Source organism: Amphiprion ocellaris, chromosome 6, assembly GCF_022539595.1.
Source record: "Amphiprion ocellaris isolate individual 3 ecotype Okinawa chromosome 6, ASM2253959v1, whole genome shotgun sequence".
Classification (NCBI taxonomy): Eukaryota; Metazoa; Chordata; class Actinopteri; family Pomacentridae; genus Amphiprion; species Amphiprion ocellaris.
This window is the reverse complement of record NC_072771.1, coordinates 26,100,140-26,127,950: the sequence shown is the minus strand read 5'-3', so window position 1 is coordinate 26,127,950 and position 27,811 is coordinate 26,100,140. Positions and strand designations below refer to the sequence as shown.

At 40.8% G+C, this 27,811-nt stretch overlaps 3 protein-coding genes across 5 annotated transcripts in view; 2 read left to right on the top strand and 1 right to left on the bottom strand.

Annotated features, from left to right (window-relative positions):
• Positions 1–264: 264 nt before the first annotated feature.
• On the top strand, positions 265–15,578 carry LOC111576639 (beta-1,3-galactosyl-O-glycosyl-glycoprotein beta-1,6-N-acetylglucosaminyltransferase-like). 3 transcript variants are annotated; one of them, XR_008602026.1, is made up of 6 exons: positions 4,970–5,006; positions 5,126–5,219; positions 14,345–14,496; positions 14,663–15,005; positions 15,211–15,313; positions 15,541–15,578. XR_008602026.1 is itself a non-coding variant. In XM_023282401.3 (5 exons), the coding sequence occupies exons 2-5, from the start codon at positions 4,711–4,713 to the stop codon at positions 6,615–6,617; spliced, it is 1,281 nt and encodes a 426-aa protein (XP_023138169.2). In that variant the 5' UTR covers positions 265–810; positions 4,320–4,710; the 3' UTR covers positions 6,618–7,900. The 3 variants fall into 3 exon arrangements, 1 of the variants encoding a protein (XP_023138169.2); XR_008602025.1 differs by having other exon boundaries at positions 14,663–15,045; positions 15,541–15,576; XM_023282401.3 differs by lacking the exons at positions 14,345–14,496; positions 14,663–15,005; positions 15,211–15,313; positions 15,541–15,578 and adding exons at positions 265–810; positions 5,597–6,001; positions 6,132–7,900 and having other exon boundaries at positions 4,320–5,006.
• The window catches only part of pcsk5b (proprotein convertase subtilisin/kexin type 5b), a 92,821-nt gene continuing 72,372 nt past the window's right edge, over positions 7,363–27,811 (bottom strand). Inside the window, exons 25-38 of the mRNA XM_035953831.2 lie at positions 27,329–27,389; positions 27,094–27,239; positions 26,287–26,493; positions 25,816–25,899; positions 25,358–25,544; positions 25,054–25,268; positions 23,532–23,774; positions 23,181–23,414; positions 22,904–23,081; positions 22,594–22,811; positions 22,014–22,114; positions 21,654–21,864; positions 20,937–21,282; positions 7,363–8,547 (exon numbers count right to left, since the gene is read on the bottom strand). Coding sequence (XP_035809724.2) covers positions 8,352–8,547; positions 20,937–21,282; positions 21,654–21,864; positions 22,014–22,114; positions 22,594–22,811; positions 22,904–23,081; positions 23,181–23,414; positions 23,532–23,774; positions 25,054–25,268; positions 25,358–25,544; positions 25,816–25,899; positions 26,287–26,493; positions 27,094–27,239; positions 27,329–27,389 — 2,627 coding nt within the window. The 3' untranslated portion in view covers positions 7,363–8,351. The remainder of the gene's footprint in view (positions 8,548–20,936; positions 21,283–21,653; positions 21,865–22,013; positions 22,115–22,593; positions 22,812–22,903; positions 23,082–23,180; positions 23,415–23,531; positions 23,775–25,053; positions 25,269–25,357; positions 25,545–25,815; positions 25,900–26,286; positions 26,494–27,093; positions 27,240–27,328; positions 27,390–27,811) is intronic.
• Positions 12,599–17,598, top strand: rfk (riboflavin kinase). Its single transcript, XM_023282393.3, has 4 exons — positions 12,599–13,157; positions 14,345–14,496; positions 15,211–15,313; positions 15,541–17,598. Exons 1-4 carry the CDS (start codon positions 13,076–13,078, stop codon positions 15,711–15,713), a joined length of 510 nt encoding a protein of 169 aa, XP_023138161.2. The 5' UTR covers positions 12,599–13,075; the 3' UTR covers positions 15,714–17,598.

Below are 27,811 nucleotides of genomic sequence, written 5' to 3'. Positions count from 1 at the left end.
TTGAGCTGCCCTGCCAATGACAGCTCCGGCTGCTGCGCAGTGCTGCGCGCACCTTTCTTGAGGAAAAAAAGAAAAAGGACATGTTGGGATCTGGGTAGGGATAGCAGAGGGTAAAAGGGGAAAAAAAAGGCTCGTTGTACCAAATGAAACCTCCAATGTTGGGAAATTCAATTTGAGAAGGAACCTAAAAAAAACACAAACCCGCAAACAGGCAAAGCATGACGTTAGACAAGGATAGTTGGGATAAGGATGTGGGGTGGTGGAGGGGGGAGCATATGGAGTAAGAGTAGCCCATCTTCTTCCGTCTCAGACCTCCGGTGTCTCAGTTCGCGAGGGTGGGAGCGCGACAACACAGCAGGTTGCTATGGAGACGTCCTCGGTTGGCCCGGTCCAAATGTCAACAGGTGTCCTTGGGAAAGTGGGGGGGTGTAGGAGAGCTATCTCTTGGCCATGAAACTTCCAGAGGAGTTTGTTATTGTTCCAGGGGTGCCATGATCGGTGTTTCGAAGGTCCAGTGCCAAGCGATCGCTCCAAGTCAGACAGACGAGACGAAGACGAAAAAAATGCAGCAAGCAGGGAAACATGAGGGTGTGGGGAGGAACAGAGAGGGATAGCGGAGCGAAGAAAAAGAAAACACGTAACACATTGAAACAAATGCTAGGTATGATAACTGATTGTGCAACTCAAAAAAAAAACTAACCAGGCAAGAACACCAACAGGTTTCTTGTCATATAGGAAGAAAAGGATCAAAACAGAGAACGAGATAAACGCAGAAGCATCGGATCTTATCCTCTGTTTGTAAAATCACAGGTAGGAAGAATTTACATGTTTTATTGTTTAAGAAAGCGATTTATGTCCATATATGACTCTAATCAAATGAACTGATTTTATCCCACAGATTGTTCTCTGGTTATTAAAAATGATGTTTTATTCTTAAGTATTCAACAAGAAATCCTGTTCTTCTTACATGTATTGTATGCTAGCACTGTAATTTCAAATTGTATATTGGTGTACAGTGGAAATGTTATAACTGCAGAAATAAACAGCCCATAACTTGCTTATATCAGTTTGAAAAATAATAATTAGTTATCATTAGTCAAGTTACTGGGCTGCACAGTGGTGTAGTGGTTAGCACTTTCGCCTTTCAGCAAGAAGATCCCTGGTTCGTGTCCCGGCTTTCCCGGGATCTTTCTGCATAGTTTGCATGTTCTCCCTGTGGGGTTCTCTCCGGGTACTCCGGCTTCCTCCCACAGTCCAAAAATATGCTGAGGTTAATTGATCATTCTAAATTGCCCATAGGTGTGAATGTGAGAGTGATTGTTTGTCTCTGTATGTGGCCCTGCGACAGACTGGCGACCTGTCTAGGGTGTCCCCTGCCTTCACCTGAGTCAGCTGGGATAGACTCCAGCCCCCCCCCCCCCCCCCCCCCCCCCCCGCGACCCTATTGAGGATTAAGCGGTGTATAGATAATGGATGGATGGATAGTCGAGTTACTCAGTTATTATCATATTTATGTGGGAATTACAGCCACATCTAATTTCAATTACTAAATACTAAAAGCAACTGTGATGTCAAAAGAGGATTAATGTACAAACAGGCGAACATGTTGCTTGGCTTAAGTCACTGAAGTACTTGAAGAACCAGTTTTCTTTACTCCGTACAAGAGACACCAAAGATAAGCAAGTAACTACTTCCAAGTGTCTTCATGGAACAGATATAACTGCTACATCTTAACCCCTTCAGACTCGCATTTTTTCGCCTGGGCAAAAAAAAAAAAATTTAAACTGATTCTGACTCCTATCCAACATAAAAACAAAGTGGAAAAAACATTTTGTTTTTAATAGTATTTTTTCATGTCCATTCCAATGGACACCATGACAAGATGGGCGTAAAATGTCAGAAAAACTTATGAAAAATAAGGCTCAGTTTTTCCACATGGTAATCAATCAGGTATGACCTAAACATCTGGAACTTGATGTTTGCATGGCTTTGAGTCTGTGTACAGTCTGTGCACATGAACTTGATAGGTGTATCACAGTGTGGGTAGGGAACAGCAGTAAGGTACACCACTCCAGCTCCAAGTCCTAGCTGCTTCTTGTGCTGTTGTGATAGCTCCATTGTAGTGCCTTGGTGTAGCAGGAAGTCGTAGGCCATGCCACTTTTCCCACATAGGAAGTATATTTTCACCCCCCATGTCTTGCCTTTGATGTATTGCTTTACAGACAGAGTTCTGCGAAAAGGCACCATTTGTTCATCAATGCAAAGGTTCTCCTCTAGTGGAAGCTCCAAGCATCTACTGCATATGGCATCATAGAGAGGACGTACCTTGAAAAACACATCATTGTTCTCAGCTGGCTTCTCCAAATTGTTGACCAAATGCAAATGTGACCGGAGCTGGAAGAATCTGTCACGGGGCATGGTGTTTTGAAAAATATCAATGTCTATCCCAGCTTCCCAGTACATGGAGACTCTTGGCATTTTCATCACTCCCATAGCAAGGTGGAGACCGATTAGGGTTCTGATCACTCCTGAACTTGTCAGTTTGAAACTTAGTGTGCCACTTTGCATGGTGTAAACATTTGTGTTGTCAGCCATTAATTTGAAGATCTCATCTGGTATATACTGTTTGACGTATTTATAGGGTCTCATGGGATGATCCTCATAAACTGTAGGACTCTCAAAGGAAGTGTCTATGATTGTAGTGAACGGCCTGTGATGCCACTTGATTTCTTCCTTCCTGGTTACTGTCATCTCTTCCTGTTCTCCTCTGTCACTACACTGTCTGTCTCCTCTATCTCAATCTCATCTGCCACATCAAGTTCTTCTGGCATGCATGTAACCTCTCCACTGTCCCTCTCTAATAACAAAACAATGACATTTTAACTAATTTTATGTATTCTCACTCTTGAACTCTTATGCATTCCATTTATATCTTGCATATAAGACATTAAATTGATTTTAAAAAACACATACTAAGAATTAAAAACACTCTTAATTCCTAAACTTACCACCAATCTCACTCCTGGTTTCTTCCTCATTTCCTGAATTCAAGGAGTCAAGTTCAGATAACTCTCCATTCAGAAGACGTTCAAGGAAGTCTTCGACTTTATACTCTATAACAACATTATGTACAAAATATATATATTAAATTTTATAATCATGAATAAATAAACTGTGACACCCTAATTTACCTATGAAAAGCTTACAGGTGTTTTGTTTCTTTATATATTGACACTAAACATGTGAGTGTTGGCTAAACTCGCCCAACTCCTGATGTGCATTGCAATGGACATTGGACTTTGAAAAAAAATCCTATAAATTAATGATATGATATATGTTCAAAATATGCTTGTCTTGTCTGATGTCTGTCACTCTCTCAGAGCATGCTCAAAGTCATGGCATGATTGTGATTGGATAATCAGGATCCAATCAGTAAATTCCATCGCTGACATCATTCAATTACAGAGTATTTATTGGTGTAGAGACAAAAATGTGTCATGACCATTCCAATGGACACAGGGTCCGAAGGGGTTAATTATGAACTTCATCAACACAGACCGCCAAACGACAAGCAAGTTTCCCGTCACTCACAGAATATTTCACTTCCGTGTGTCGGTGCACATATCTTTCAAAATAAAAGGATGGCTCAAAACACAATAAGTAAAGGTGTATAAATTTCATGTTGCTTAACAAAGAGTTAATTGATGTCAAGTATGCTCTCTCAAAGCTAACTTCATTGTCTTGAGGCATGACATCAGAGACCAAGATCCTTTTTTCAATATAAAACACGAACTTAGTTTTACGATCACCTTTATGTTTTACTACTGTAGCTAAAAAAAAACTTGTGACAGATCTTTGCGCAGTATTTCAGTAAGGTAGCACATGAAGATGAAATAAAAATGAATTGTAAATTTAAAAAATGTTGACAACCAATAGACAACAAACATACAGCTATACTCAATACTGTAACTTAAGTGATATCTTTTTCTTGTAAAAGCTAAACTTCTGGTATGGAAACTTTTTGACTAAACATAAACGGACAGTTATGCAAAAAAGCAGCACATTATTTAATCTTTAGAAGGCTGAAAGGTATAGCTTGCCTCTGGTTTTACTTTTCTTTTCTTTACTCTTTTTATACTTGTGCTTTTATTAATGACATTATTTTTGATTGCATGCCATTACCATAAACAGTTAATGTTAACAATAATGTTCATGTAAACATAACCTTTGCTTTATGATGATCTTTTTACCTTATTATATGTGGAAAGGTTTGACAGAAGAATGGATGTGTTCATATAATTTCTCTTTTTTGTTTTCAGGGGTAATATGGACTAATCTGTCTGACTTCATAATGAAAGGAACTTGTCTGAACATTTTTAAACATTACTGCAAACACATTTATTAAAGCTTTGTAGCATGTAGCAAAGAGCAGAAACACAACTACACTGGTGTCAGAGAACATAGTCTCCATTGCACATTTTCAGCTTAAATTTTTGATTTAAGTCTGACTTAGTGACAAACAGATCCATTGCGCATATGCCATGATATTGTAGTGATTTATTTCTTAATCTTAGATGCAAAATGTTTTACAGACAGAAAAAATACATTAAGGACTGTGAAATACATTTTAAGGCTAATATAAGTTGCAGTTGAATAATAAACAGAATTCACACTATAAAAACATTGTGGTTGAAGTTCTCCTCTAAAATAATGCGGTTACTGAAACGAGGTCGACTGTCCCTGCTATTTGGGCTCACTCTTGTCCTGGGATCAGTGTGGATGCTTTCTCTACTCAATGAACTGAGAACAGACGGGAGTCTTACCTACGGCTGGTGGGAGTATACAGATGTCGATGGCGGTCCGGAGAAACAGTGCAACTGTTCTGCAATCCTACAGGGAGAGACGGAGGCACTGGAAGAGGCCAAATTACTGACTCTCAGTGAAGACTTCCAGAAGAGTGTTGAGATCCCTGATGAGTATTACATTAATGCAGCCAAAGACTGCAGGTGCGTTGCTTTAAATTACAGCCTTCAGTAATTGCTGAACTCTGAGCCATTACTGAAATGTGTTCAGTAAAAGTAAAATCCTTGAGTAGCATTTGTTGTTCAAATTTGTGCTTTTACAGGAACTTCAAGTTAAGCAGGAAATACTTCACATTCCCATTAAGCAAGGAAGAAGAGGAGTTTCCTCTGGCTTTCTCTATGGTGGTCCATCACAAGGTATGCAAACTCAGAAGCCTGAATTCAAACTTATATAAACTTGAAAGACTGTGCAGTAGGTCTACAGTACAGCTGTATAATGTCTTCCTTGACTGTAGAGGAAGTGTTGCAAAGTCTGGAAAACTGTCCTTCAGGATGAAGGTTGTTATTGACATGTAATAACAGGCTGTGAAATTTTGAATCAAATGTAAAATTTGACAGTGGACATTTGAAGGTACAGAGATCTAATAAATGACTGCTGAGCTGCATTATAAGGAAATGTAAAGTCCACCTTTTGTGGAACTTGTCACATCATTCAGGAAGTACCCCTTTGAACTGATGCACAAAGGAAGCAAATCATTCCTTCGCCGATTGTTTTTTCTCTCTATTTACTTCAGGTGCAGAATTTTGAGCGACTACTGCGAGCTATTTATGCACCTCAAAATATTTATTGTGTCCATGTGGACAAAAAATCAGAGACCTCAGTCTTTGCTGCCATCATGGCCATCACCTCCTGTTTTCCGAACGTCTTCATGGTCAGACGGCCTGTCAGTGTGGTCTATGCTGCCTGGCCACGAGTCCAGGCTGACCTTAACTGTATGGCTGATCTTTATAATGCCAGCACAGAATGGAAATACTTCATCAACGTTTGTGGCCAGGATTTCCCTCTGAAAACCAATTTGGAGATGGTACGGATGTTGCGTTCATTGAAGGGCCGGAACAGCATGGAGTCAGAACAAATGCCAGCTGAAAAGAAATGGAGGGTGACAAATGTTCACCAGCTAGTTAATGGGCAAATTCAGGTAATTAATTTGGAGATTTTTTTTGCATACCTAGACAGATGAAGTACCTTTGACATTGTAGAAATGTCCTGTTAGGACTGACCTCATTGACTGCCACCATCATAATAATGTACTACGTCAACTTTCTCAGGGGATAGGAAAGCAAAAGGAGCCACCACCCTTCAACCTGCCCATTTTCTCAGGAAATGCCTACATTGTGGTCAGTCGAGGTTACATCCGCAGTGTGTTGGAAGATGATCGAATACAGACGTTGATAGAGTGGGCCAAAGACACCTACAGTCCTGATGAGTTTCTCTGGGCAACCATTCAACGAATCCCTGGTGTTCCTGGCTCAACGAGGCCAAATCGTAAATACGACATGACAGATATGAATGCAGTTGCTCGACTGGTGAAGTGGCAGGGCCATGAGGGTCCTCAGGATTCCCTGGATGCAGTGTATTCAGAATGTCATGGTAACCATGTGAGGGAAATATGTGTGTATGGTGCTGGAGACCTGCGATGGATCATTGCTCAGCATCACCTCTTTGCCAACAAGTTCGACATCGACACAGATCCCATTGCCATCTACTGCTTGGAGAAATATCTGAGACAAAAGGTGCTGGCTGAGTTACATTAGGTGGAGATTTTTGTGTCAACTCAGAATGAGTCAGGGAAGGGGGTGCTTGGCCCGTAACAATGTTTAAGTGGGTGGTGCATGCCAAAGTAGCAGGAACCAATGTTTCCCAACACAAAACTGCAGTGTAAAAAGACAATTATTCAATTCACTCAACGGTGGGCAGACAGTATATTTTACTTGTATAAAGATTGTAATCATCCACCATGTACACAACTTTTTAAGGATATGCTGTTAGTTATTAAGTTGGAGAAGATTAGATATGCTCTTAGTTTCCAAGGTTACACTGACATGGCAATCTTTCCTTAGTTGTGTTGATGTTTTAGGTTCTGATAATGTGATAACCAGTGTGGAGTTTGTCTTTGGTATATATGTATTTATGTGTAATAACAGTTTTGGAACAAGAGAATCACTGATATGTTAGTGCCTGAGATAATAGGGTGCATTGTTCTGGCCTCCTGACACCTTTCTCTGAATTTATTTATTTTTTTTTTTTTTTAAACATGATTCTTATATTCATCTTTCTTTGTATAGTTTCTAATGTGTACCCTGTGAACGTCACCGTGGTTGAAGGGAGGGAGATATTTATTAGTCCAACTGTATTTATACACTGAATTGTCAAATTACATTGACAAGTTCAGAAACAAACCTAATCCAAAGTTATGAAAGCTGCTTACTCTACAAAGTCTGATTTGTGTTACGGGGGTGGTTGGAGAACCCAGGTGCAGGCACAGATATGGCAGACAGGTGGCAACAGAAACAGGTCTTTATTTAAACGAACAGGTGTCTGGAGTGAGCTGATTACTGCAGCTGACACTCATTGCAGTAATCAGCAGGTAGCAGAATGCAGGCAGGTGAAACAGGGAGAGCAGGAGGACGAGTGACAGGGAGAGAGAGAGACATGAGGGAGAGGTGACAGACAGACAGAGGGAGTCAACGAGAGACAGATCAAAACAGAACAGGAGGAGCAGAGAAACAGGCTGGAACAGGGATCATGACAATTTGTCTGTGACTACAGATAATTAGTGTGTGTGTGTACACACACATAATTAGAACACATACACATGCAGTTCAATGAAACTACAATGATAAAAATCCAAAGCTGTTGCTGTTAGTCTAGCAGTGTGTTAATTAATTTCATCCATCTACTTAAAATTCAAATGGAAAAATACATGCTAGCTTAATTATTGGCCATGCAATTGCAAAATATATGGAAAACAATGCAATTTGTGGAGGAGCAATAGGTTGGAAGAATGTCCAAGTAAAATAAAGGTGGTTGGCTGTAACAGTTGGTGGTGTCCTTTCATGAGTGATGAATTTGTATTCATCTTGATATTGCAAAATATTTGATATGGATCTAAAGCAGAGACTCAGATGCCAGCACAGAGACACGGCAGACGAGAATAAGTTTCTAATATTCATTTACAAAAATACTCAAGGAACAACAGGAAGTACTACAAAAAAAACAAGCCAAATTGTAGAACACAAAGACTAGAGACTGAAGTGAGCCTCCTAGAAGGCCAGAGGGAAACTAATACAGAACTCAATGTGCAGAAACGATACAAATAATCTACTCTAACCAGAACTTGGTATAACCAAGGCAGGAAAGTTACAATTACAGGACTTGTATTGAATGACACAGCTGCCAACTAATTCAGTGTTGGACTGAACCAACAGAATGCTAGGATGGATGAAAAGTATAGGCCTGACTGGCGTAAATACACAGGTACTGACAACTCAGAGAGTGGCAGGGAACTTAACTGTCCAGGGTAGGAAACGATGGCGGGAAGGGGTAGGGTTGGAGAGGTGGCATGTGGCAGATGGAAGCCGGTCTTGGCGGACAGGTGCTGCAGCGGTGGTGTCTTGGTGGTGGAAAGGACGACAGCACGAGGTGGTACAGGAGAGATCTAGACTTGAAGGGCAGGAAGCTGAACTGGAAGAAAAGGGGTGCTGGTGAGCATATGCACGAAACAAGGAGTTAGCATGAACAAGGCCAACACTAACAGTTGTAGTTCACGATCCAGCAATGAGTAGTGACGGTGTCAGGTTTTTATGGGAGAGGAGTGTAGATGAGACACACTCCCACCTGCTCACCCACCAGTCCCACTGATTGTGATTGGCTGCACCTGTCCACATACCACACACCACCTAGGAAAGGGAGAGAGAGGGAAAGGAGGAGACTCTGCCACTAATTAGCAGCTGAAGTCAAGTGCGTGACAATTTTCATTGATTCGCGTCACCAGCTCCCTGTTTGGAGTGTCTGCTCATAGGCACAGAAATAAAATGATCCAAAACATAAACTATCATTGCTATAACCACTGCCAAAAGAGACACAACTACACACAATATTGGCAAAAACAACCTGTCACATAAAACAAGACCTCAACCCCAGGGACCCATTGACCCGTTGTCCTATGGTTACCAGCAAATAACAAACCCTAACCCAGTCACGTTTCTGTATAGCCATGTTCCCACCTCTATTTTCCTTTGGGATTTGTAAAACACTTGAATCTGTTTGCACTGTCAAATTCAATCCTTCTGCACCTGCTTATTTTGGCTTGATCATCGGCTGCTCTCTTACAGGGGTGACATTTTTCAGAATGTAAGGCTCTATCACAGTTTCAACTTGATCTGTGCTGCCTCCTTGTGGTGAACAATGGTATTGCCAGTTTTTGGAAAACTAGTGCAGATCCGCCTCTCTGCCAGAAAACCTCGATAACCATCCATACATTCTCTATACACCCCTTAATCCTCATTAGGGTCGCGGGGGTGGGGGGCTGACTTAGGGTGAAGGCAGGGGACACCCTGGATAGGTCACCAGTTTATCACAGGGCTAGGGTTAAGGTTACTAGGATTGCATGCTGTAATAATACTAACAAAGCCCTAAAATAGTCTGTAAGTTAAATTGTTTGTGCAATGAGAGTTATTTTTCTCTGATGTAAGCAGTGATGGCAGCAGACATCTTACAAGGCTTCCGGGTCAAATACGCCTATAGGGCAAACCCTGGTGCCATTTTGGATCACTTATGTGTGAGACAACTAAAGATCAAGACCAGAAAGGCCACAGGTCCTGATGGAATCAGCTCCAGACTCCTTAGAGACTGTGCAGACCAGCTCTGTCAGGTGCTGCTGCACATCTTTAACCTGAGCCTGAGTCTGGAGAGGGTTCCTGTTATGGAAGACTTCCTGCCTGGTTCCTGTCTCAAAGACCAGGAACCCCAGGGAGCCTAACCACTTCAGACCTCATCTGATGAAGACCATGGAGAGGATTGTCCTCAGGAACCTCCGTCCCCAGGTGAGCCAGCATCTGGATCCACTGCAGTTCGCCTACCAACCGAACATTGGAGTGGATGTTGCAGTCATCTACCTGCTGCACAGATCACTGACTGACTCACCTGGAGAACACCGGCAGCACTGTGAGGGTCATGTTCTTTGACTTCTCCAGTGCTTTCAACACAATCCAGCCTTCTCTGCTCAGGGTGGAGCTTGAAGAAGCAGGAGTAGACTGTCACCTGGCTGCTTGGACCATCGACTACCTCACATACAGACCACAGTACATGAGGCTTCAGGACTGTGTGTCTGATGTGGTAGTCAGCAGCATGGAGGTCCACAGGGGACAGTGCTCTCCCCCTTTCTCTTCACCCTGTACACATCAGACTTCCATTATAACTCTGGGAGCTGTCACCTCCAGAAGTTCTCCAACGATACAGCCATTGTCAGGTGTGTATCTGAGAGGGACGAGTGGGAGTACAGGACGGTCATCTCTGACTTTGTTGACTGGTGTGGGTCAAACCATCTGCAGCTCAATGCCAGTAAGACGAAGGAGATGATCATGGACTTCTGCAGGAGGAGGACACCTCAGACTGCACCGGTGAACATCCAGGGTTTGGACATTGACATGGTGGACACATACAAATACCTGGGTGTTCACCTCAACAATAAACTGGACTGGTCACACAATACAGAGATCCTGTACAAGAAGGGCCAAAGTCGTCTCCACCTGCTGAGGAGACTGAGGTCCTTTGGAGTGTGCAGGACTCTGCTCCAGATATTTTATGACTCTGTGGTAGCGTCTGCTATCTTCTATGCAGTGGTCTGCTGGGGAGCAGGGAGCACTGAAAGGGACAGAAAGAGACTAAACAGACTGGTCAGGAGGAGGTTCTGTCCTGGACTGTTCCCTGGACTCCATAGAGGAGGTGGGTGAGAGGAGGATGTTGGCAAAGCTCACATCCATCATGGACAATCCCTCTCACCCACTGCGTGACACTGTGGGATGTTTAAGCAGCTCCTTCAGCAGCAGACTGAGACATCCACCCTGCAAGAAAGAGCGCTATCGCAGGTCCTTCATCCCATCTGCTGTAAGACTTTACAACATCAGCATCACTGGCTGATGTTAACATAAACTGGACTATATCATTACCACCCCAAACCATAAAATTTGCACAGACATTCTTGCACTGCTACATCTTTGCACTTTTTAAACTTATTTTTTCAAGCCACTTTATATTTTGTTGTTTACAGTGTGTCAGTACTGTACTATTTCATTCTCATTTCTCATCCCTGTACATATTGTAAATATTATTACTACTATTTTATTATTATTTTATTACTATTACTATGTTTATTGCTACATAAGCTGCTGTAACAATGTGAATTTCCCCTGGTGTGGGGAGAAATAAAGGACTATCTTATCTTATCTTATCTAACCCTGTGAATTACCAACCTATTGCAAGCAGCCACCCAATTATAGGGTTTAACCTGTCTGTATGAGAAACTTTTCTTACCAACCTCTGAACAAACTTTATTTTTCAATAAAAAATTTTTTAAAATTATGGTGACAAACTTAAACAATGTTTGGATTCTTGAATTTTATGGCTAAACTACAGTCGATGAAACTCCCTGCTCCAGGGTCAACTATGGCTGTGAGAGGGAGCGATCAGAAACCTTCCTCACCTCCTAGAAGAAGAGATCCATGTTCTGCTCAGAGGAAACAGTGCACCCATGGAGTCCCAAACACAACATCACAACAAACCAAATAAATAATTGTCAGAGCAAATCTGCTGCCTGTGTTGTGTGTTGTGATAATTCTGCCCAAATTAAATTTTCTGATGATGACTTAAACAGAAGTGTGGATTGGAATTTTGTGCTTTTTAATTTGTGATACTTTTTCTAACATTTTTTCGACCTTACAAATTCACAAGTACAATGTATTAGATTTCCAAGTCACAGTTTTTAACAGAAAACAAAAATACATTTGAATTCTGTTAAAAACTGCAACCCCATCAATTTTCCACAAGTGGCAGGTGTTGTGATCCAAACCCAAAATCGTACTTCTGTTCAGCACAATTTTTCTATAAGCAATTTTGAGCAGGAATATCATGTTACATCAGTTTCAATTGCAAAATTGCACTAGTTTACTAGTTTAATGTCTGTGACAGAATAATAGAAATTATGATTGTTACCCTGGACGTGTTGTCTTTTTTCAAGATAATTCACCAGTAAATAGTTCAAAAAGTACATTTTGGGTAAACTTTCAAGGGTCATATCACCATGTGGTATATGGAGTCAAGTGAATTAACTATAGTATTTGAATGGTCACATTATATCCCCATTTTGATGCCAGGCACATATTGTAGCAATGATTTCTTCTGTGCCAAAATACTTTTGTATTACAGTCACGACTCAAATGTTTTTCCACCCTTGAAACTTTCATGTGGTTATCACTTGTACTTCTAAAGCTATGAGGAATTTTCAATTATGTGCTTTACTGGCCTGTAATTAAATAATCATAGCGTGGCGGTTAAATTTTGCATGGCCTCAGTAAATAGACTAAACCTACTGTACAAAAAAATCAGCTGATTCGGAGGGATCGTCTTGGAGACACTGTGGTTGTGCTGAACGTCTTATCTGTAATTGCTATATTTCCTACAACACCTGAAGGCAGCATGTGATTCCCGTACAGCCCTGGTCACATGGTCAGTGACGTTAGACGCAGCGCTGTGGACGCAGATGTGTTCACGGTTCAACACATGTAACATCACCGGCTCTCTGTGCGCATCGGGCTTCATTTTCATCATTATACTGTGAGCGGACCTGACCGAAACCGAGGCCATCACTTTCCAAGACAACTCCCTGGATAAAACCGTTTCAGGAAGCGCGAGCCTCCGAGGAATCTAACGGTTGTTAGCATAGCTAGCATAGCTGGTGAACTTTACCCACCTCTGCTCGAAGCTCCAACTTTGTCCGGTTCTAGCGAGCTAACCAGGCGAGTGAAGCTAACGTCGTAGTTGAACACAGGGGCGGACCCTGAACTCTACAAGGGCAAGATTTCAGCCTCAGCTAGCTGTCAAAGCGGTGCGTTAGCCGGCACAGTGGTTCTGGCTGATTAGCCGGTCTGACTTCCCTGTGTCGTTCGAGGTCATTCTGTAGCGTAGATAGCCAGCTGTTATCGGGATACCAGTCATGAAGAGCCTCCCGTACTTCTGCCGGGGAGAGGTCATTCGTGGCTTTGGGAGAGGAAGCAAAGAACTCGGTATTCCCACAGGTGAGCTGATTATTCGACCGTTGGGGCTTTTACGGCGAGCTAACGTTTAATCTAGCCTACGCAGATAACGTTAAGTCGGTGTGAATAGATTATAACGTACCGCGGAGCCAGAGACCCAGAGTAACCTTACGTCGTAAACTGATCATTGACGGTGTTTGGTTACTAATTACATGCAAGATAATTTGGTAGATAGTTTGTTGTTAATTTATGTTGGCAACCTGCCCCTTTACTGTCTCGTCCTGAACTACTCTGATGACGACAGCTTTTTTTACGCAACCAGCCCCGCCCCGTTTTACCTGCGTTGAATGTGAGTTGAGTAACTGCACTTGGCAGATAATGAAAGCACTGTTTTACCGAAATAATGTCTTTTATGCCATTATGGCTGTTTGGAGAAATATGTAGTAATGTAGACGAAGGACTGATCCATAGAGCAGAAAATAATGATCTCAATAAAATGCTTCATTTCAGCTCATTCCAGTCATTATTGATCATTTTAAAAGTTCTAATAAATAAGGATAGTGGAAGGATCTCAGATGTATACACATTAAATAAGTAAAGTCATCAGATGTGAACTCTTCGCTGGCCTCCATGTCCACACTAGTCTGAATCACCGGATGTAGACTGTGGGTATAAGCCTGAAATCGGCCGCACATTTGACGCGACTTTCACTACTTCTTCTGTTATGTATGTGCTACCATTTTCAAAATCCCCCTCACTACAGGAAACAACTTTAGAGCAGCAGCCTACATGTTTCTAGTTTTGCTGAGGAGTTGGATCTTGCAGTAAGGGAGTATTCCTATTGTTTTGTGGTGAATTAGATATGTTAATGATAAACTTTGCAAATGTTCCCCTGTCACTATTTTGCTGCATCATTGCCTTAGCTCTGCCCACAATGATTACTGAAGATGGCTGGACCCGAAATACGTTTGCAGTTCAAATTTAAATCTTTGTTTCAAATTTTAGAATTTTTTTAGTTTAGAATTATTTGTAAACTAAAATTAGCTTTTACCAAGGACTTTGGCATGTTTCAACATAATAAAAGACTTTGTGAATCATTTTATTCCAACAAGCAGTTGATAGGTTTCTCTATGTTCTCTTCTTTGGAGTGCCACTAAACAAGTCTCTGATTTCTTTCATGGTAACCCTTGTTCTCCATCCTTCTTCTGGCTCTTTCCTCTGATCTACAGCCAACTTTTCAGACTCAGTGGTGGACCATCTTCCAGCAGATGTTGCCACAGGGATCTACTATGGCTGGGCCTGTGTTGGTAATGGCAATGTGTACAAAATGGTGATGAGCATTGGGTGGAACCCTTACTACAAAAATACCAAGAAATCCATGGTAAGTAACAAGATACACCACAATCCCTGAAAAATTGCTTGATTTTTATATTCAGAAAGTAGAAGAATTGTGCACATTGTAAATGTCAAATAGTCTTTGTTAGTCTGACAAACCAAGATTTTAAGCCAATGATGGTTTGGTCACAAGTTAAATTCTTCCTCCACAGCTTTGGCTGGTAAATCAGATTTTCCACAGTGGGACAGCATTTGTATCAAAAACAAGAGTCACTCTCGTTGTACTGACTTTAACATTGGCCTGGGTCTGGATGTCGCACGTAACTGAGCTCTCTTTGTGGTGTTTCTCTGGAGGCAAACTGGCAGAAAGTTGCTGGAACTAATTCAGTTAAGTTGTCTTTATTTGCTGTCTTATGAAAAACTACCAATTTTAAAACGTTTTTTTCAATGAAGGCTTTGCAAAAATACTGAGAATGCCATTTTTTGCTTCTGATGGAAACCACTGAGACATCACAGGGTGTCAGGAACCGGGGAAATCCTTTCCACATCCTCACAGTTTGTTTTTTTTTTGGTCATATTTTCAATTATGCAAATGGTATTGCAACATTTAATGACACTTTATACACTAGTATTTTTTGCCATATATTTAGAAATTCTAATATTTTCTGATTTGATGGTACAAGTGCAATGTAGTAAATTTTGGTATTTGCTGTTTTAATATGAAAATAACTTGTACATTTTTTTTTTGTTGTTGTTGTAGGAGACTCATGTGATTCACACTTTCAAAGAGGACTTTTATGGAGATATTCTCAGTGTTGTCATGGTGGGATACATCCGTCCAGAGAGAACCTACGACTCACTTGGTACAGTTTTCTCTCACACTCACATTCTACCACCTAATCTGCAATCTGTGCCACTGGGGTCAGAAGCCTCATTAAATCAAAAATAGATGATTTTTAAGGCTCCATATTTTATTCAGTAGTACTTAGTGTTTTTACTTTTTCTAGACACACATCCTTCTTTTTTCACCTCTGTCTCACACATCCTCTGACTTTACTCGCTTCTTTTCTGCACATCTTTGTCCTAACAGAAGCCCTCATTGCGGCAATCAACAGTGACATTGAGGAGGCCAAACTGAAGCTGGAGCTCCCAGAGCATCTCAAACTAAAAGAAGACAACTTCTTCACCAGCACAGCCAGCTCGTCTTCAGTCTTGCCCTCCACCACTGCATCCACGTCACAGACTATTATGAACGGTCACTGACAGCTGGCTGGGACAGCAGCACTTTGTGCATACACTCACAAAGACCAGAGCAACACAGAGGTTTCTATGTACATACAGGTCTGTGTAAATGCACAGCCTCATTCTGACATCTCTCAGCTGTCGCTATAGCTGCACATGGATATGATCATAAACAACCAATCATGTTTGTTGCATTTTTCTTATACTTTGTCACTGTTTCTGTGTTAAAGAGCTCTTTAGCTTTCCGTATGGTTTTGTTGCAGCGAGTCACTGAATATGTTTATTTGTATATATTCACACCAGATTGCCTCTGTGGGTCACACTGGTCTTGTTGTATATTTGGATTCTTTTATAAGAGAAGGCACTGAAAAAAATCATCTTGAGATGAGGGTGACTACAAATACAGGCAGTTTTGCAATAAGCTGTATATAAAATATCAACTTAAGACCATAAACTCAAACCTGTTAACACAACCTAGCCAGAGTTAATAATATGTGACTTATCTAAGTTTTTTGTGCTGAGATTTGTTTCTGCCTCAGATGGTTGAGGAGGAGGTTTGGGCATTATTATCTGTAACAAAAAGACAGCTCACACGGTTAGACAACGTTATGCAACAGTGTGACTAAATGCAAGGCGGCTGTGAAAACGGTAGTTGAAGAATGAAATTCTGTACATTTACTGGTATTCAAGTTCCTCCTGGTTGTCTCTCTTCACTTCCCTCTTTAGAAAGTCTCTCCCTTTCATTGTGACACACTCTGTTTATCACTGCCCTGAAGTGTATGAAACTTATACAGTGGTTTTGTACACACAGAAAAAATTAGTAACCTCCAAAAACATATTTTAAGCAAAGGCCTTTTAAATAATTTCAGCATAATTATCCTCCGGACTTAACAGTCTTGTATGTTTTCCTTTTATCCAATTTGGTGAATCGATAGAGAGTTGTAAATTATCTTAAGGTAGAGAGTTGTAAATTATCTCAAGGAATCTATCGCTGAATTGGCGACTAAGTTCTTATGCACACTGGATAAGTTTTTGTTTTTTCTGTGACCTTGCCAGTCTCTATGGGGTTTGTTACAGATAGTATAGCGTTGACAGGTGAATTGAAGACAAACAAAAGCTCACAGCTCCTGTTCTGTTCCCCTGTGTTTGCAGACGTTAGCAGTCTTTAAAGTGCATCAACACTAATGTATACCATTAGGTTTAAAACAAATCTGAGCAGGAAAATTCTACAATACACCTAATTTTCTTTATTTTTATGTGGAATATTTTTTATTCTTTAAGAATGTTAACAGATATATTCCAAATCCCCGAAAGAGGAGTATCTCTCCATAGAGTTTGTGCCTGTTATGCTTTTACAAGAAGAATGACATGAAACATAAACCTACAAGTGTCTGCAATTATTTGAACTGTAAAAATCTTTCTAAAAGAAGAAATATGTGATTTTTTTCATTTAAACCTGTTTTGTATTGCATTATTTTGGTTCATTAAAGTGCTATTTAGGGAGTAAAAGATATGACTGCATTTTATGAATGCTGACAGTTATCATGCAGCAGTAGCCATGATCTATTCACAAGAAACATTTACCTGTTTTTGCCTGTACCTTTGTATTCTCAGTCTGGTAGTTTAACATATTTAATTTGAATTGTTTTCTTTACTTAAAGGGACTGAAGTAACTAAATGCGCTGCTTCGTCAAACCTGTCAAAGATTAAGAGGGAAGTGTCATTATACCTTTAAACACACTGTTGTAGGGTTAAATGTATTTCAGTCTCATTCGTTGCAGTTATTTATTCTAGTTTACAGAGGGACCAGGGTTACAGCATGTAGAGGCTGAAGGTTCAACACTTTTGTGTTTTCATTTCTGTGTTTTGTATAATTTAAATCAAATAAATAATCTGATCAAATAAACACTTAAGAGTTTATGTTCTTCTTAAGACTTTGACATGTAATGGGTAATGTGTTGAACACCATAAAAATCTGGACACCCTCTGACAAGATATTAACACGGCTGTGCTTGTTGACTTCTTGTCAGTTGAAATCATCAGCTGACACTGAGTGTTGCTATTGTCCTAGCTTCTGTAATTAGACCCAGATGTTAATTAGAATTAAAATAATTTCTTGCAAATATTTTTTTAAAGAAAATACTTTAATTGGCATTGCCCCCTATGGTGCCCACTTTGAATTAGTGTGTAGTCAAATTAAAGTAGATCCCATTAAGATTGAAGATCCAGAAACAGGAGTTAAGAGGAAACTTGTGTCCATCAGCATAGACTTTAAAAGAAACTGTACTCATTAGTGATTAGTATACACTCCAGTGTTGTCTTTTAGCTCTTTATGTGTACCTTTGGCTGCATGCTTTGTTTCTTGTCTTGCTGGAAAACAAATCTCCCTAGTTGCACTTCTCTAGCAGACTATCAATTTTTCATCTAGAATTTCCCTGTTGTTGGCTGCAATTATTTTACCCTCTACGTTTATAAGTGTTCAGGCAATCCTGCTGAGAAGCATCCCCACGTCATGATGCTGCCGCCACCATGCTTCACAGTGGGGATAATGTGTTTGTGATGATGTGCGGTGTTTGGTGGCCGCCAAACATAGCGTCTAATCTGATGGACAAAAAGCTCAAATTTGGTCTCATCTGAGCAAAGAACGTCCTTCCAGTTGACTTCAGAGTCGCCCATGTACGTTCTGGTGAACTATGGGAGACTTAATATGAGTGTTTTAAACAGTGACTGTCTCTTTGCCATTCCCCCAAAAAACTTGGACTGGTAAAGAACTCTGTAACAGTTGTTGTATACACAGTCTCTCCCATTGCAGTCACTGATTTTTAAATTGACCACAATTCGGAGCTAAGAAGCCATAAAAAGGTTCAAACTTCCAAGGAGGATGAATACTTTTTTTATAGGCCCTGTATAACCTCAACACACCAAATTTACTATGAACATGTTACTCAGCTCAACAGTCATATGCATTAATTCACAGCTTGCAGCACATATCAGAATCCAATGTTATTATGAAACAGTCATCCACAGCATGTTTTACGCCAATGAAGTACAAGAAAAAAAAATATTATTTGTAATTGCACACTTTCCAGTGGTTGTGAAGTAGATCGTTAGTGTCTTAGGGAGACAATACAAGCTAGATATGCAACGGTGAAGTCAAAACATTTAAGTACTGCAAAAAGAAAGTTATTTTATAGAAAATCTTGAGAAAATCACTTCACCCACAAGTTTCTGCTGTGTTTAAAGCAGATGTCTGAACAGATGCACACAACTTTTGTCTGTAGTCTAAACAAGAAAAAAAAGACTGAATTCTTTCTGTGTAAATCTCCTTGAAAAGAATAAAAATGTACCAGCGACACAGGTCAGACTGTGCTTTGGTGTGAATTTTGCCTTGAATTTTCAAGGAACTCCACTAGTGTGACACACAGTCCAGTTAAACAAAGAAACAGCACAATACTGCAGTACAAAATGGTAATACTACAATACTGATTACCGAATGCTTTAAACCACCTGACGCAGAAAGAGAGGAGGTATATCAGACAAGCATTCTGCCCAGCCTTGGAGAAACATTTGATTTCTAGTTAAATGTAATCTTGTTTGTAATGTGTGCAAAGGTGAGTCTGAAAAATCAAAGCTATGTTGAGCTGAACTACACTCCTGCAAAGATGAATGTATTATTGTATCTTTTCCATAAATTGTACCATTTGACAATCATTCCTAAATTGTTCTATGCTGTAAACATTTTCTTCAAATGAAATGATTTATTCTAGAAAAAGTAAACAAACACCTGAACATTAATGATTGTCATACACATTAGCTACATTAATCCCCTGAGGTTGGTGACTTAACAAAGAAGCCTAACTCGTCTACACAGCATGTCAATGAGACAGGTCCAATCAAAGGACTTGGCTGCATATTCCAACAGTAAACCAATTTTTCTTGATTTTAAGGCAGACAGCAAGACCAAAGGTAAGTTTATGTCTCAGATGACACTCACAGTGACTTAATCAGCAAACTGAATCTAGATGATTTGTGCAGCTTCACAGAGCAACTTGTACTGACACCAGGAATTTCACTGTACTGTTACGGGGAAGGGGTCAGAGAACCCAGGCACAGACACAGATAGTGGCAGACAGGAGGTTCAAGGGAAAGAGGTTTTTACTTTAACAAAACAGGAACTAAACCAGTACAGAAAATGGGTAACCGAACAGGGGCGAAACTAAACCAAATCTATGCTAAATAAGTCACAATACTAAAACCAACATGAATATTACAAAAACGGAAGTCTACAAAACTAAAGTGAATTAACAAAACTAAGCTAAGAGGGGTACTCACAAGATGGAGGAACGGACAACGGGGGGGAAGACAGGCTTAGGGAACCCAGGGACAGACGGAGACGAGACAGGAAAAACAGGCTGGAGACTGAAGCAGGGCTGGTGAGAATCCAAAAGAAGAACTGAGTCCCAGTGAGGGAAATCCAGTGGAAGGGAAAACTGAATCCAAAAGCAGAGTCCATGAAGGCATGTGGGTTACTGAATCTCGGAGGGCAACAGAATCTAAGAAGGGAATGTGAATTTATGATCCAGCGGGGAGTGAATGAAAGGACAGAGCTTAAATAGGTGGAGGTGAGGTGGAGAACAGGTGAATGGTGTGAACTGATTACTGCAGCTGAACTCACTGTAGTCATCAACAAAACAGACTGCAGGCAGGTGAAGCAGGGAGAGCGAGACAGGAGGGAGAGATGACAGACAGGGAGCCAGAGAGAGAGAGACAGGTCAAAACAAACAGATGAGGAACAATGGGAGACAGAAGGAAAAAGAGAAAAGGAGGAAGAAGGGCAGACTCTGGAGCAGGATCATAACATCTATATTTCTAAGATACTTTTTAAATCAATCCTTGAGATGATTACAACCACTTGCAGGGAAAATATTGATTAGGCCAAGATATTGAGGTTTCAAAATTTAAAGCACAAAATGTTATTTTTGTTATACCCAGAACTCCTCTCAATATACATTGAATGTACCATAAAAATTAACATATCACCCTACTCTGCCTACTAAATATACCAGCATAATCTAAGGGACAAGCTTTTTTCAAACAAAAACAAGAAAAATATTTCACAACATAGAGTAGTAATATGAATGGAAGAACTCCTTAAATCCGTTCAAGGTGCTTTCTTTTCAACTATATGAGTAGCTCTCGTCATCATACTCTAGATCAATCTCATCTTCATCCAAGAGTCCGTACCTGAACTTCCGATACACCGTTCCATCTTGTGCCATGTACACAATATCGTCATCTTCGTCTTCTTCATCATCATCTTCACATTCGATGATTCGATCGCTGTACTCCCCAAACGAAGAGGTGGCGGGTTGTGACGCAACACTTCCATTGGTGTCCAGTTTCTCATATCCTCCAGCTCTGGTTTTGTGTGCAACGGCGGCTGTTTTAGATCGAGCACTGAGGAAGATGAAGGACCCTACGCCCACAATGAGGATGAGCCCAACACAACTAGTGACAAAGACTTCGGCTGTGCTGCCTTGAGCCTCATCGCCTTCCCTCATCACATAGTTGACACCCATGATGCACTCCACTGTAAAGAAGGAGAAGGAGCAGACCATTGCACAAATGTAATGTTTGTTTGTAGTGAATTTCTGTTTGGTATGAATAAGGTTTACAAGACTTTAGTTCCAATGAAATGTCTTCTCTGTGGTGCTACATGCAAGGAAAGTTTGAAAAATACTGGAAACATCCATTTGGCAGGAGGAAGAAATTCAAGTCTGGTTTGTGGGAAACCTATCAATTAGATGAATTATACATTGCAACTGCAACAAATAGCTGAAGAAGGCTGGTGACTCATGCACACATAAACACTATTTTTATCTATTCACAAACTTTGCATTGTCGTGATGACGCAAGGGGCATTAGTAAAATGTGTGTGTTTTGCTGGAAGTTTGTGTGTACCTATTGATGACTCGCAGTTGCAGCATTCTCTGGGTACTGGCTTATCATTGTGGCGCGACTCATTTCCACAGCAGCTCAAGCAGCGACCGTCATCAGACACGAACGGGAGCGTGTGGCACTCAGTGCAGTTCCACATGCTGGGACCACGGCAGCTCAGGCAAGACGGGTCGCATGCTTTGCAGTTTGGTTCATTGTTCTTTAGCCCAGGGCCCTGAAGCAACAAAATAATACACAGCAGACTAAGTGCTACTTTCACACATTTGTTCTGTACATGCTGCCATACTGCAGATGTAATATGTCATTCATCTTCACATGAGGCAAATTTCAAAGCTCAGTTGAGTATACACAAAACACTGTCACCTGTGGAGCAGCATAGTAGCCCACGAAACATGGGCTATTACAGATGCCACTCATAAGAGTGAATCCATCAAAGCAAGACTCGCAGGACAGAGCACCTTTATCTGGAAGGAGAGAGATTTTTACACAGCAGGAAACATCAAGTTTTATCATGCGGCTAAACTAGATTGTCTGAATAAAAATCACATCAAGATGCACAGAAGAAATACATATGTTATGGGTTGGGAGGATGTAACATGATGACATTAATTTTAAGCGCAAAGAGACAGACACTTATTTGACAATGCAAAATGACTGCCTCCTATACACTATTTTAATTCACTTTGTCTTTGTTTATTTTAAACTTTATCACTACAAGAAACATAATTATAATGGGCATTCACTCTTGTTAAAGATTAACAAGTAATAACCAAAGGCTCAGCTATAGAAAGAGTTCTTCATCTGTCAGCTGTTTTGATCTAATGTGTATAATTACAATGTATCCTTCAAACATTTCCTGATAGAAACTGTAACATAACAAATAATTCTCAACAACATGGAAATCACACACACAAAGTAACAAGCCATGACAGGCTTCCTTTACCAGTGCAGCTCTTGCAGGTGGGGTGACACTTCTGACAGGTTTTGGACTGACTGTCTTGGTAGTAGCCTAGAGGGCATCTCTGCAGACACTGTCCCCACGGTCTCAGGTAGACATAACCCTCCCGGCAGCTCAGACAGTTTCTGTTACTATGACCCCAACACTTGCTACAAGAGGGGTCACATCGCTCACAAAGCATGGTGGTCTTGTTGCCAAAGTGACTGAAAATCAGAGAGAACATCTGTTTAGTTGATGGAAAAAGAGGAGACTAGAGGAGGGAGGGGGTTGCATCTGTTGCACTTGTTCTTCTAACCTCTCTGAACAGGTTTCGACACAGTTGATTCCTTGCTTGAAGAATCCAGGTTTACAGATGAGACACTCCACACTGTGACGGCCAACACATGACTGACAGGTGAAGTGGCAGCGCTCACACACACGAACGTCTTTGTCGGCATAGTAACCCACAGGACACTCCTGCACACACGTGTTATCTGATGGAGACAGATGCAAAGTCAAAACTTCTGGAGAAGAAGTGTCCTTTTTGTAGAGAAGAAGCATAAAAGAAAGACTGAAACACATGTCTGACTCACTCATTAGGAAGTACGGCTCATTGCAGCTGAGGCAGTGGTCTTTGCCTGGTCCAGAACAGCGATGGCAGAGTTCGTGGCATTGTTGGCACTCCCCATTCTGATCCACGTATGATTGCAAGGAGCACTGACGATACCACACACAGTGTCCGCTGGCATCTTTACGTCTGTCAGTGTCGCAGCTGAGGCAGGATGAGGGCTCATGACCTGAGCAGGTCAGACATGACCTGTCACAATCTGGGAAATAAGAGGTCATCAGACACAACCAACTACAAAGGAGGAAAACCCTCAAATAGTTACATGTATTTATTATATTATTATTGCATGATCACATTAGGTTTCCACCTTCCCTACCTTTGCATTCATTGGTTGTCTCATCATAGTAAGTGCCTTTGGGACACTTAGGCAGACACTCTCCATTGTAACGGACAGCTTTTTTGTTGCGACACTCAATGCAGTCATCAAATCCTGGTCCGTCACATGAGCCACAGTCAGCATGGCAACGCACACACTCGTCTTGCTTGTCATTAGCAAAATAACCATCAGGACAATCGTCCACACATGTCCCATTATGGAAGAAGTGGTAATGTGCACACTCTGGGACAGAGAAGAAAAAGGTATTCAAGATAAGACCAACAACTGAAATCTAAGTAAAAAACTTTGACTTTTCTGCTTGCTATTGACTTACAGTGAATCATAAACCCATAAAGTGATTTCAAGAATTGTTGTGAAGCTCCTCTAAACAAGAAATGTTTTGCGGCTGACTTTAATTGTTTATAAGTAGCTTTTCTTTCTCCATCCATCCACCAGTTACATACACCTGCTTCATTCTGGGGAGGGTCGTGTAGAGCTGGAGCTTATCTCAGCTGGCGTTGGGGCCAACACAAAGAGACAAATAATCATCAGTTTTAGACTCACAGCCAATTTAGAATCACCAATGCATGTCTTGGAAGGTGGAGAGTACCACACATGTACAGAAAGAACATCCAAACTACCCGAAGAAAGGCCTCAGCTGAACAGCAGGTTCAAACCCAGAAATTTCTGAGGCCACAGTGTTAAACACGAAACCACTTTGCCACCCAGCTTTTTAATTTGTGTTTCTTTTTTGTTTATTTACAGTGAAAACTTTTTTTAAAAAATCAGTAGTCCAGTCACAGACGAGAGTAAACATAATTTTCCAAAATCAATGTAAAGACAAAAACTGAAGATTTCAGTTATTTGTTGTTATTTCGCTTTTTAAGAAAAAAATTTTTAAAAATCCTCTTCATGTCCACACACAGCACACACATTTCCTATGCATTCTACTGTTCTTCTTATCACCTTTGTGTGCTCATGTAATCACTACTAATAAAAGAAAATCCAGTAAACTTGGAGAAATCCTAGTTTATGTCATGTCAAATAATTCCCTGTCTTTTTTCTTTGTATTTCAGTACTAATACAGGGTGTATATTGTCAATTTCAGACATAACGATGTATCACGTCTGTCTAAAGTAAATACACTTTATTATAGCACTCAAAGGTCCTACTAATAAAACCACTCTGTCCCAGACAAAAGTAACCATTTTCAGTCCAAGGAGCAGAGACAGAAGCTCTCTCACCTCCTCTTCCTCTTGCTCCTCTTCCTCTTCTATTCAGCTACTTTTCAGTTCAATTCAATTTTATTTTATTTATATAGCACCAGTTCACAACATATGCCAACTCATAGAACTTAACATAGTAAGGTGAAGCCCTTATATATTTCAAACAGAGAATCCAAAGGGAACAGAGAATTCCTTTTGGATTCCCTTTGAGCAAGCAGTTGGCTACAGTGGGAAGAAACTCGCATCCCTTTAATCCTCCGCTCCATGTCCTTCATTCCTCCATCCAGCGTACTTACTCTCGCACAGGCCGTCCTGATTACACTTGATGCAGTGATCAGGGCAGTGATGGCATTCTGTGTCGGTCGCATAATAGCCCTCTGGACAGTAGGATCTGCAGGAGTGATCCAGCAGCAAGAACCGCTCCTCACAGCTCAGACAGCGGGTAGGTTTTTCCTCACAGGATTCACATTCTGGGGAGCACAGCTGGCATGCATCACCTTGAGGAAACCCTCTGTGAAAGAAGCATAGAGAAGTGTCACTGCTGATGGCCTATGGCAGGTTTCTGTGCAATTCAAGAAATGAGAAAACAGGACGAAGCACCTCCGACACTCCACCACACACACTCCATTTTGCAGATAAAGTCCAGTGCGACACCGCTGGCACAGTTTGGCGTCCTGGCAGCTGACACACCCTTCCAGACAGTCGTCACACCGGCCAGACGTCTTGTTGGCAAACGTACCAGACGGACAGCGAGACGAACAAGTCTGCTGAGCAGTCAAAAAATGACCTAAAGGTGAAATGGTCCAAGAAGAAAATACACAGGATACATAGAGGTCAACATCTGGGGTCAGTTTATAGCGACTTTCTGTTACGTTGCTCCATGTAAACCACGGCATGACATGGGATCAAGGTTGATGTCATTCTCAATCGCCCTGCTCACATCACCTGCTGATGAAAATACATGTGCTTTGATAGAATCTTTTCTAAAACACTGAAGACAAAACTAAATATTTTTTAGTGTTAGACTCCAACACAATATACAGACAGGATATGTTTACCTGGGTAGCAGCTGCTGCAGTCCTCTCTGCCCTCAGCAATGCAAGTCTTACAGGAGGAGTGGCACAGCTCACATTTGTCCTTAGCTGGTGGCACAAAGCAGGACAAAATAGTGAGACAAAGATGACGTTAAAGAGAAGAAAAATGGAAGGGAATGACTGACTAAGTCAAGGCATGAGGTATGGAATGAAAAACTTCCTAAAGTATGTGCTACTAAGTACAGAACAGCAGAAAACATATGTCACTGCAACATGTTTCAGAAGCTGCAGCTGATTTCAATTTTTCCAGCTTCATATAGGATTGATGTTTAAGTGATGAAATCTATAAAAAGTCTGCCCCACATTTTACAATTACAAGCAGAGAAATGATTCAGTTGATTCAATTTCTAAGTATTTTATCACCCAGATCAAAAGGTTAGAGGCAGGTCATGCTGGTGACATTTAGTCCTGAGGTAAAATGAACATTTGCCTTACTGTTTCTGAAGTGTTTCTCAGGGCAAAGGGTCATCAGTCTGCCCTCTAAACACTCCCCGTCTTTCAGCGTGAAGCCATCTTCGCAGGAGTCACAGTCGTCATATCGTGGTCCTCCACAAGCACGACAGCTGCGGTGACAAGGTTCACACTCCTGGCTCTCCTCATCCACAAAGAAACCTTCCACACAGTGATCCACACACTCTCCCTCTGGACACACAAATACATCCTTTGTTTCTTCATGTAAACTGATATTTTTTTTTTTTTTTTTAATGAAAGAAATAATCTTTTGTGCCTTGGATGATTGCAGTGATGGAGGTTAACAAACGTATGGTTTTACTATTGTGTAGACACTGAAAATACCATCTGGAACATGTACTAAATTAAAGTGTTTTTTAATCCAAATCAGATGCGATTCAGAGAACACTGCAATAACGTTGAAGTCAACATTTCTGGTGAAGTGTCAGCTTCTTAGGGTGCCTCAGTCTAAGGATATTATGCTTATCAATTCAATTAAAAAAAACTTTATTTGTCCCCTGGGGGCAGTTCAAGGCACATAGAGCAGTTGGACAGCAGCAACAACTGTACTATAGTAGTAGCAGCCATGTGGTAGTTAAAATAAGATACAAATTAAATTAAAAATAGAAGAATAAAAAGTAAAATATCACACTGACATTAATGTATATACTGTGCTAAAATGCTACAGAGGTGCAAGATGCCTGTACATGAATTCAGCATCATGGATAAATAAAGGAACAGCACATGACATTCACAGCACAACACCCAAAATAATCATTTGTCAGAGGCTACCTGAGACATAGAATCCCTCTTTACACCAGTAGCACTGAGACTCGTCACAGTTTGCACATTGTTTGTCTTCACATGGAGCACAAATCATGGTGTCGTTCACACTGTAGGTCTGATCCGGACAAGACTGATGACAGTTATTTCCTAACCTGGCAGAGAGAAAAAGAGCACGGTCAGTATGATGGCAAAGGAATATGGGGGTGTAACTCCATGAAACACTCATCTGAAAAACCCTTACTGGTAGTAACCATGTTCACATTTGAGGCAAACTGTTTTCTGCTCCTCATCTCCTGAGTCATCTGCAAAGGGTAGAAATATAAACAAGTCATTAACAGCAGATTTGAATTTGTTCGTTAAATGGCTCTGTTTGTGATCACAAATTAAGCCATAAAAGATGAATGAGTCTTAGCACTAACTGTTGCAGATTTTGATCAAATAATTTTTAAATATGATGCTGTAGTTTTTAACCTTTTAGCATGTGAGGTGAAGCAGCAGTAGCCAGTTTATAGCTAACATCACCAGATTTAAGACAGTCCCCTCTATTTTCTCTATGGTAAAAGGTGAAAAAAATGATCGAATCAGTATAAAGATGATATTACTGTTGTAGTTAACTGCTTAAGGTCTATATATTTAACATGACATCTACATTGCACCTAAAGGCAGCACTGTAGTTTTCCTAAACCCAGTTTTCTGGAGCACCAGCAGGAGGCACTCTGACAAC

What these genes read in the sequence shown, in the direction of transcription:
- rfk (XM_023282393.3), top strand. Translation starts at nt 13,076, where the DNA reads ATGAAGAGCCTCCCGTACTTCTGCCGGGGAGAGGTCATTCGTGGCTTT. An exon ending in AGAACTCGGTATTCCCACAG is followed by an intron (nt 13,158 to 14,344) that starts GTGAGCTGATTA and finishes TCTGATCTACAG; the next exon opens with CCAACTTTTCAGACTCAGTG. An exon ending in AAAATACCAAGAAATCCATG is followed by an intron (nt 14,497 to 15,210) that starts GTAAGTAACAAG and finishes TTGTTGTTGTAG; the next exon opens with GAGACTCATGTGATTCACAC.
- LOC111576639 (XM_023282401.3), top strand. Translation starts at nt 4,711, where the DNA reads ATGCGGTTACTGAAACGAGGTCGACTGTCCCTGCTATTTGGGCTCACT. An exon ending in CTATGGTGGTCCATCACAAG is followed by an intron (nt 5,220 to 5,596) that starts GTATGCAAACTC and finishes TATTTACTTCAG; the next exon opens with GTGCAGAATTTTGAGCGACT. An exon ending in TAGTTAATGGGCAAATTCAG is followed by an intron (nt 6,002 to 6,131) that starts GTAATTAATTTG and finishes CAACTTTCTCAG; the next exon opens with GGGATAGGAAAGCAAAAGGA.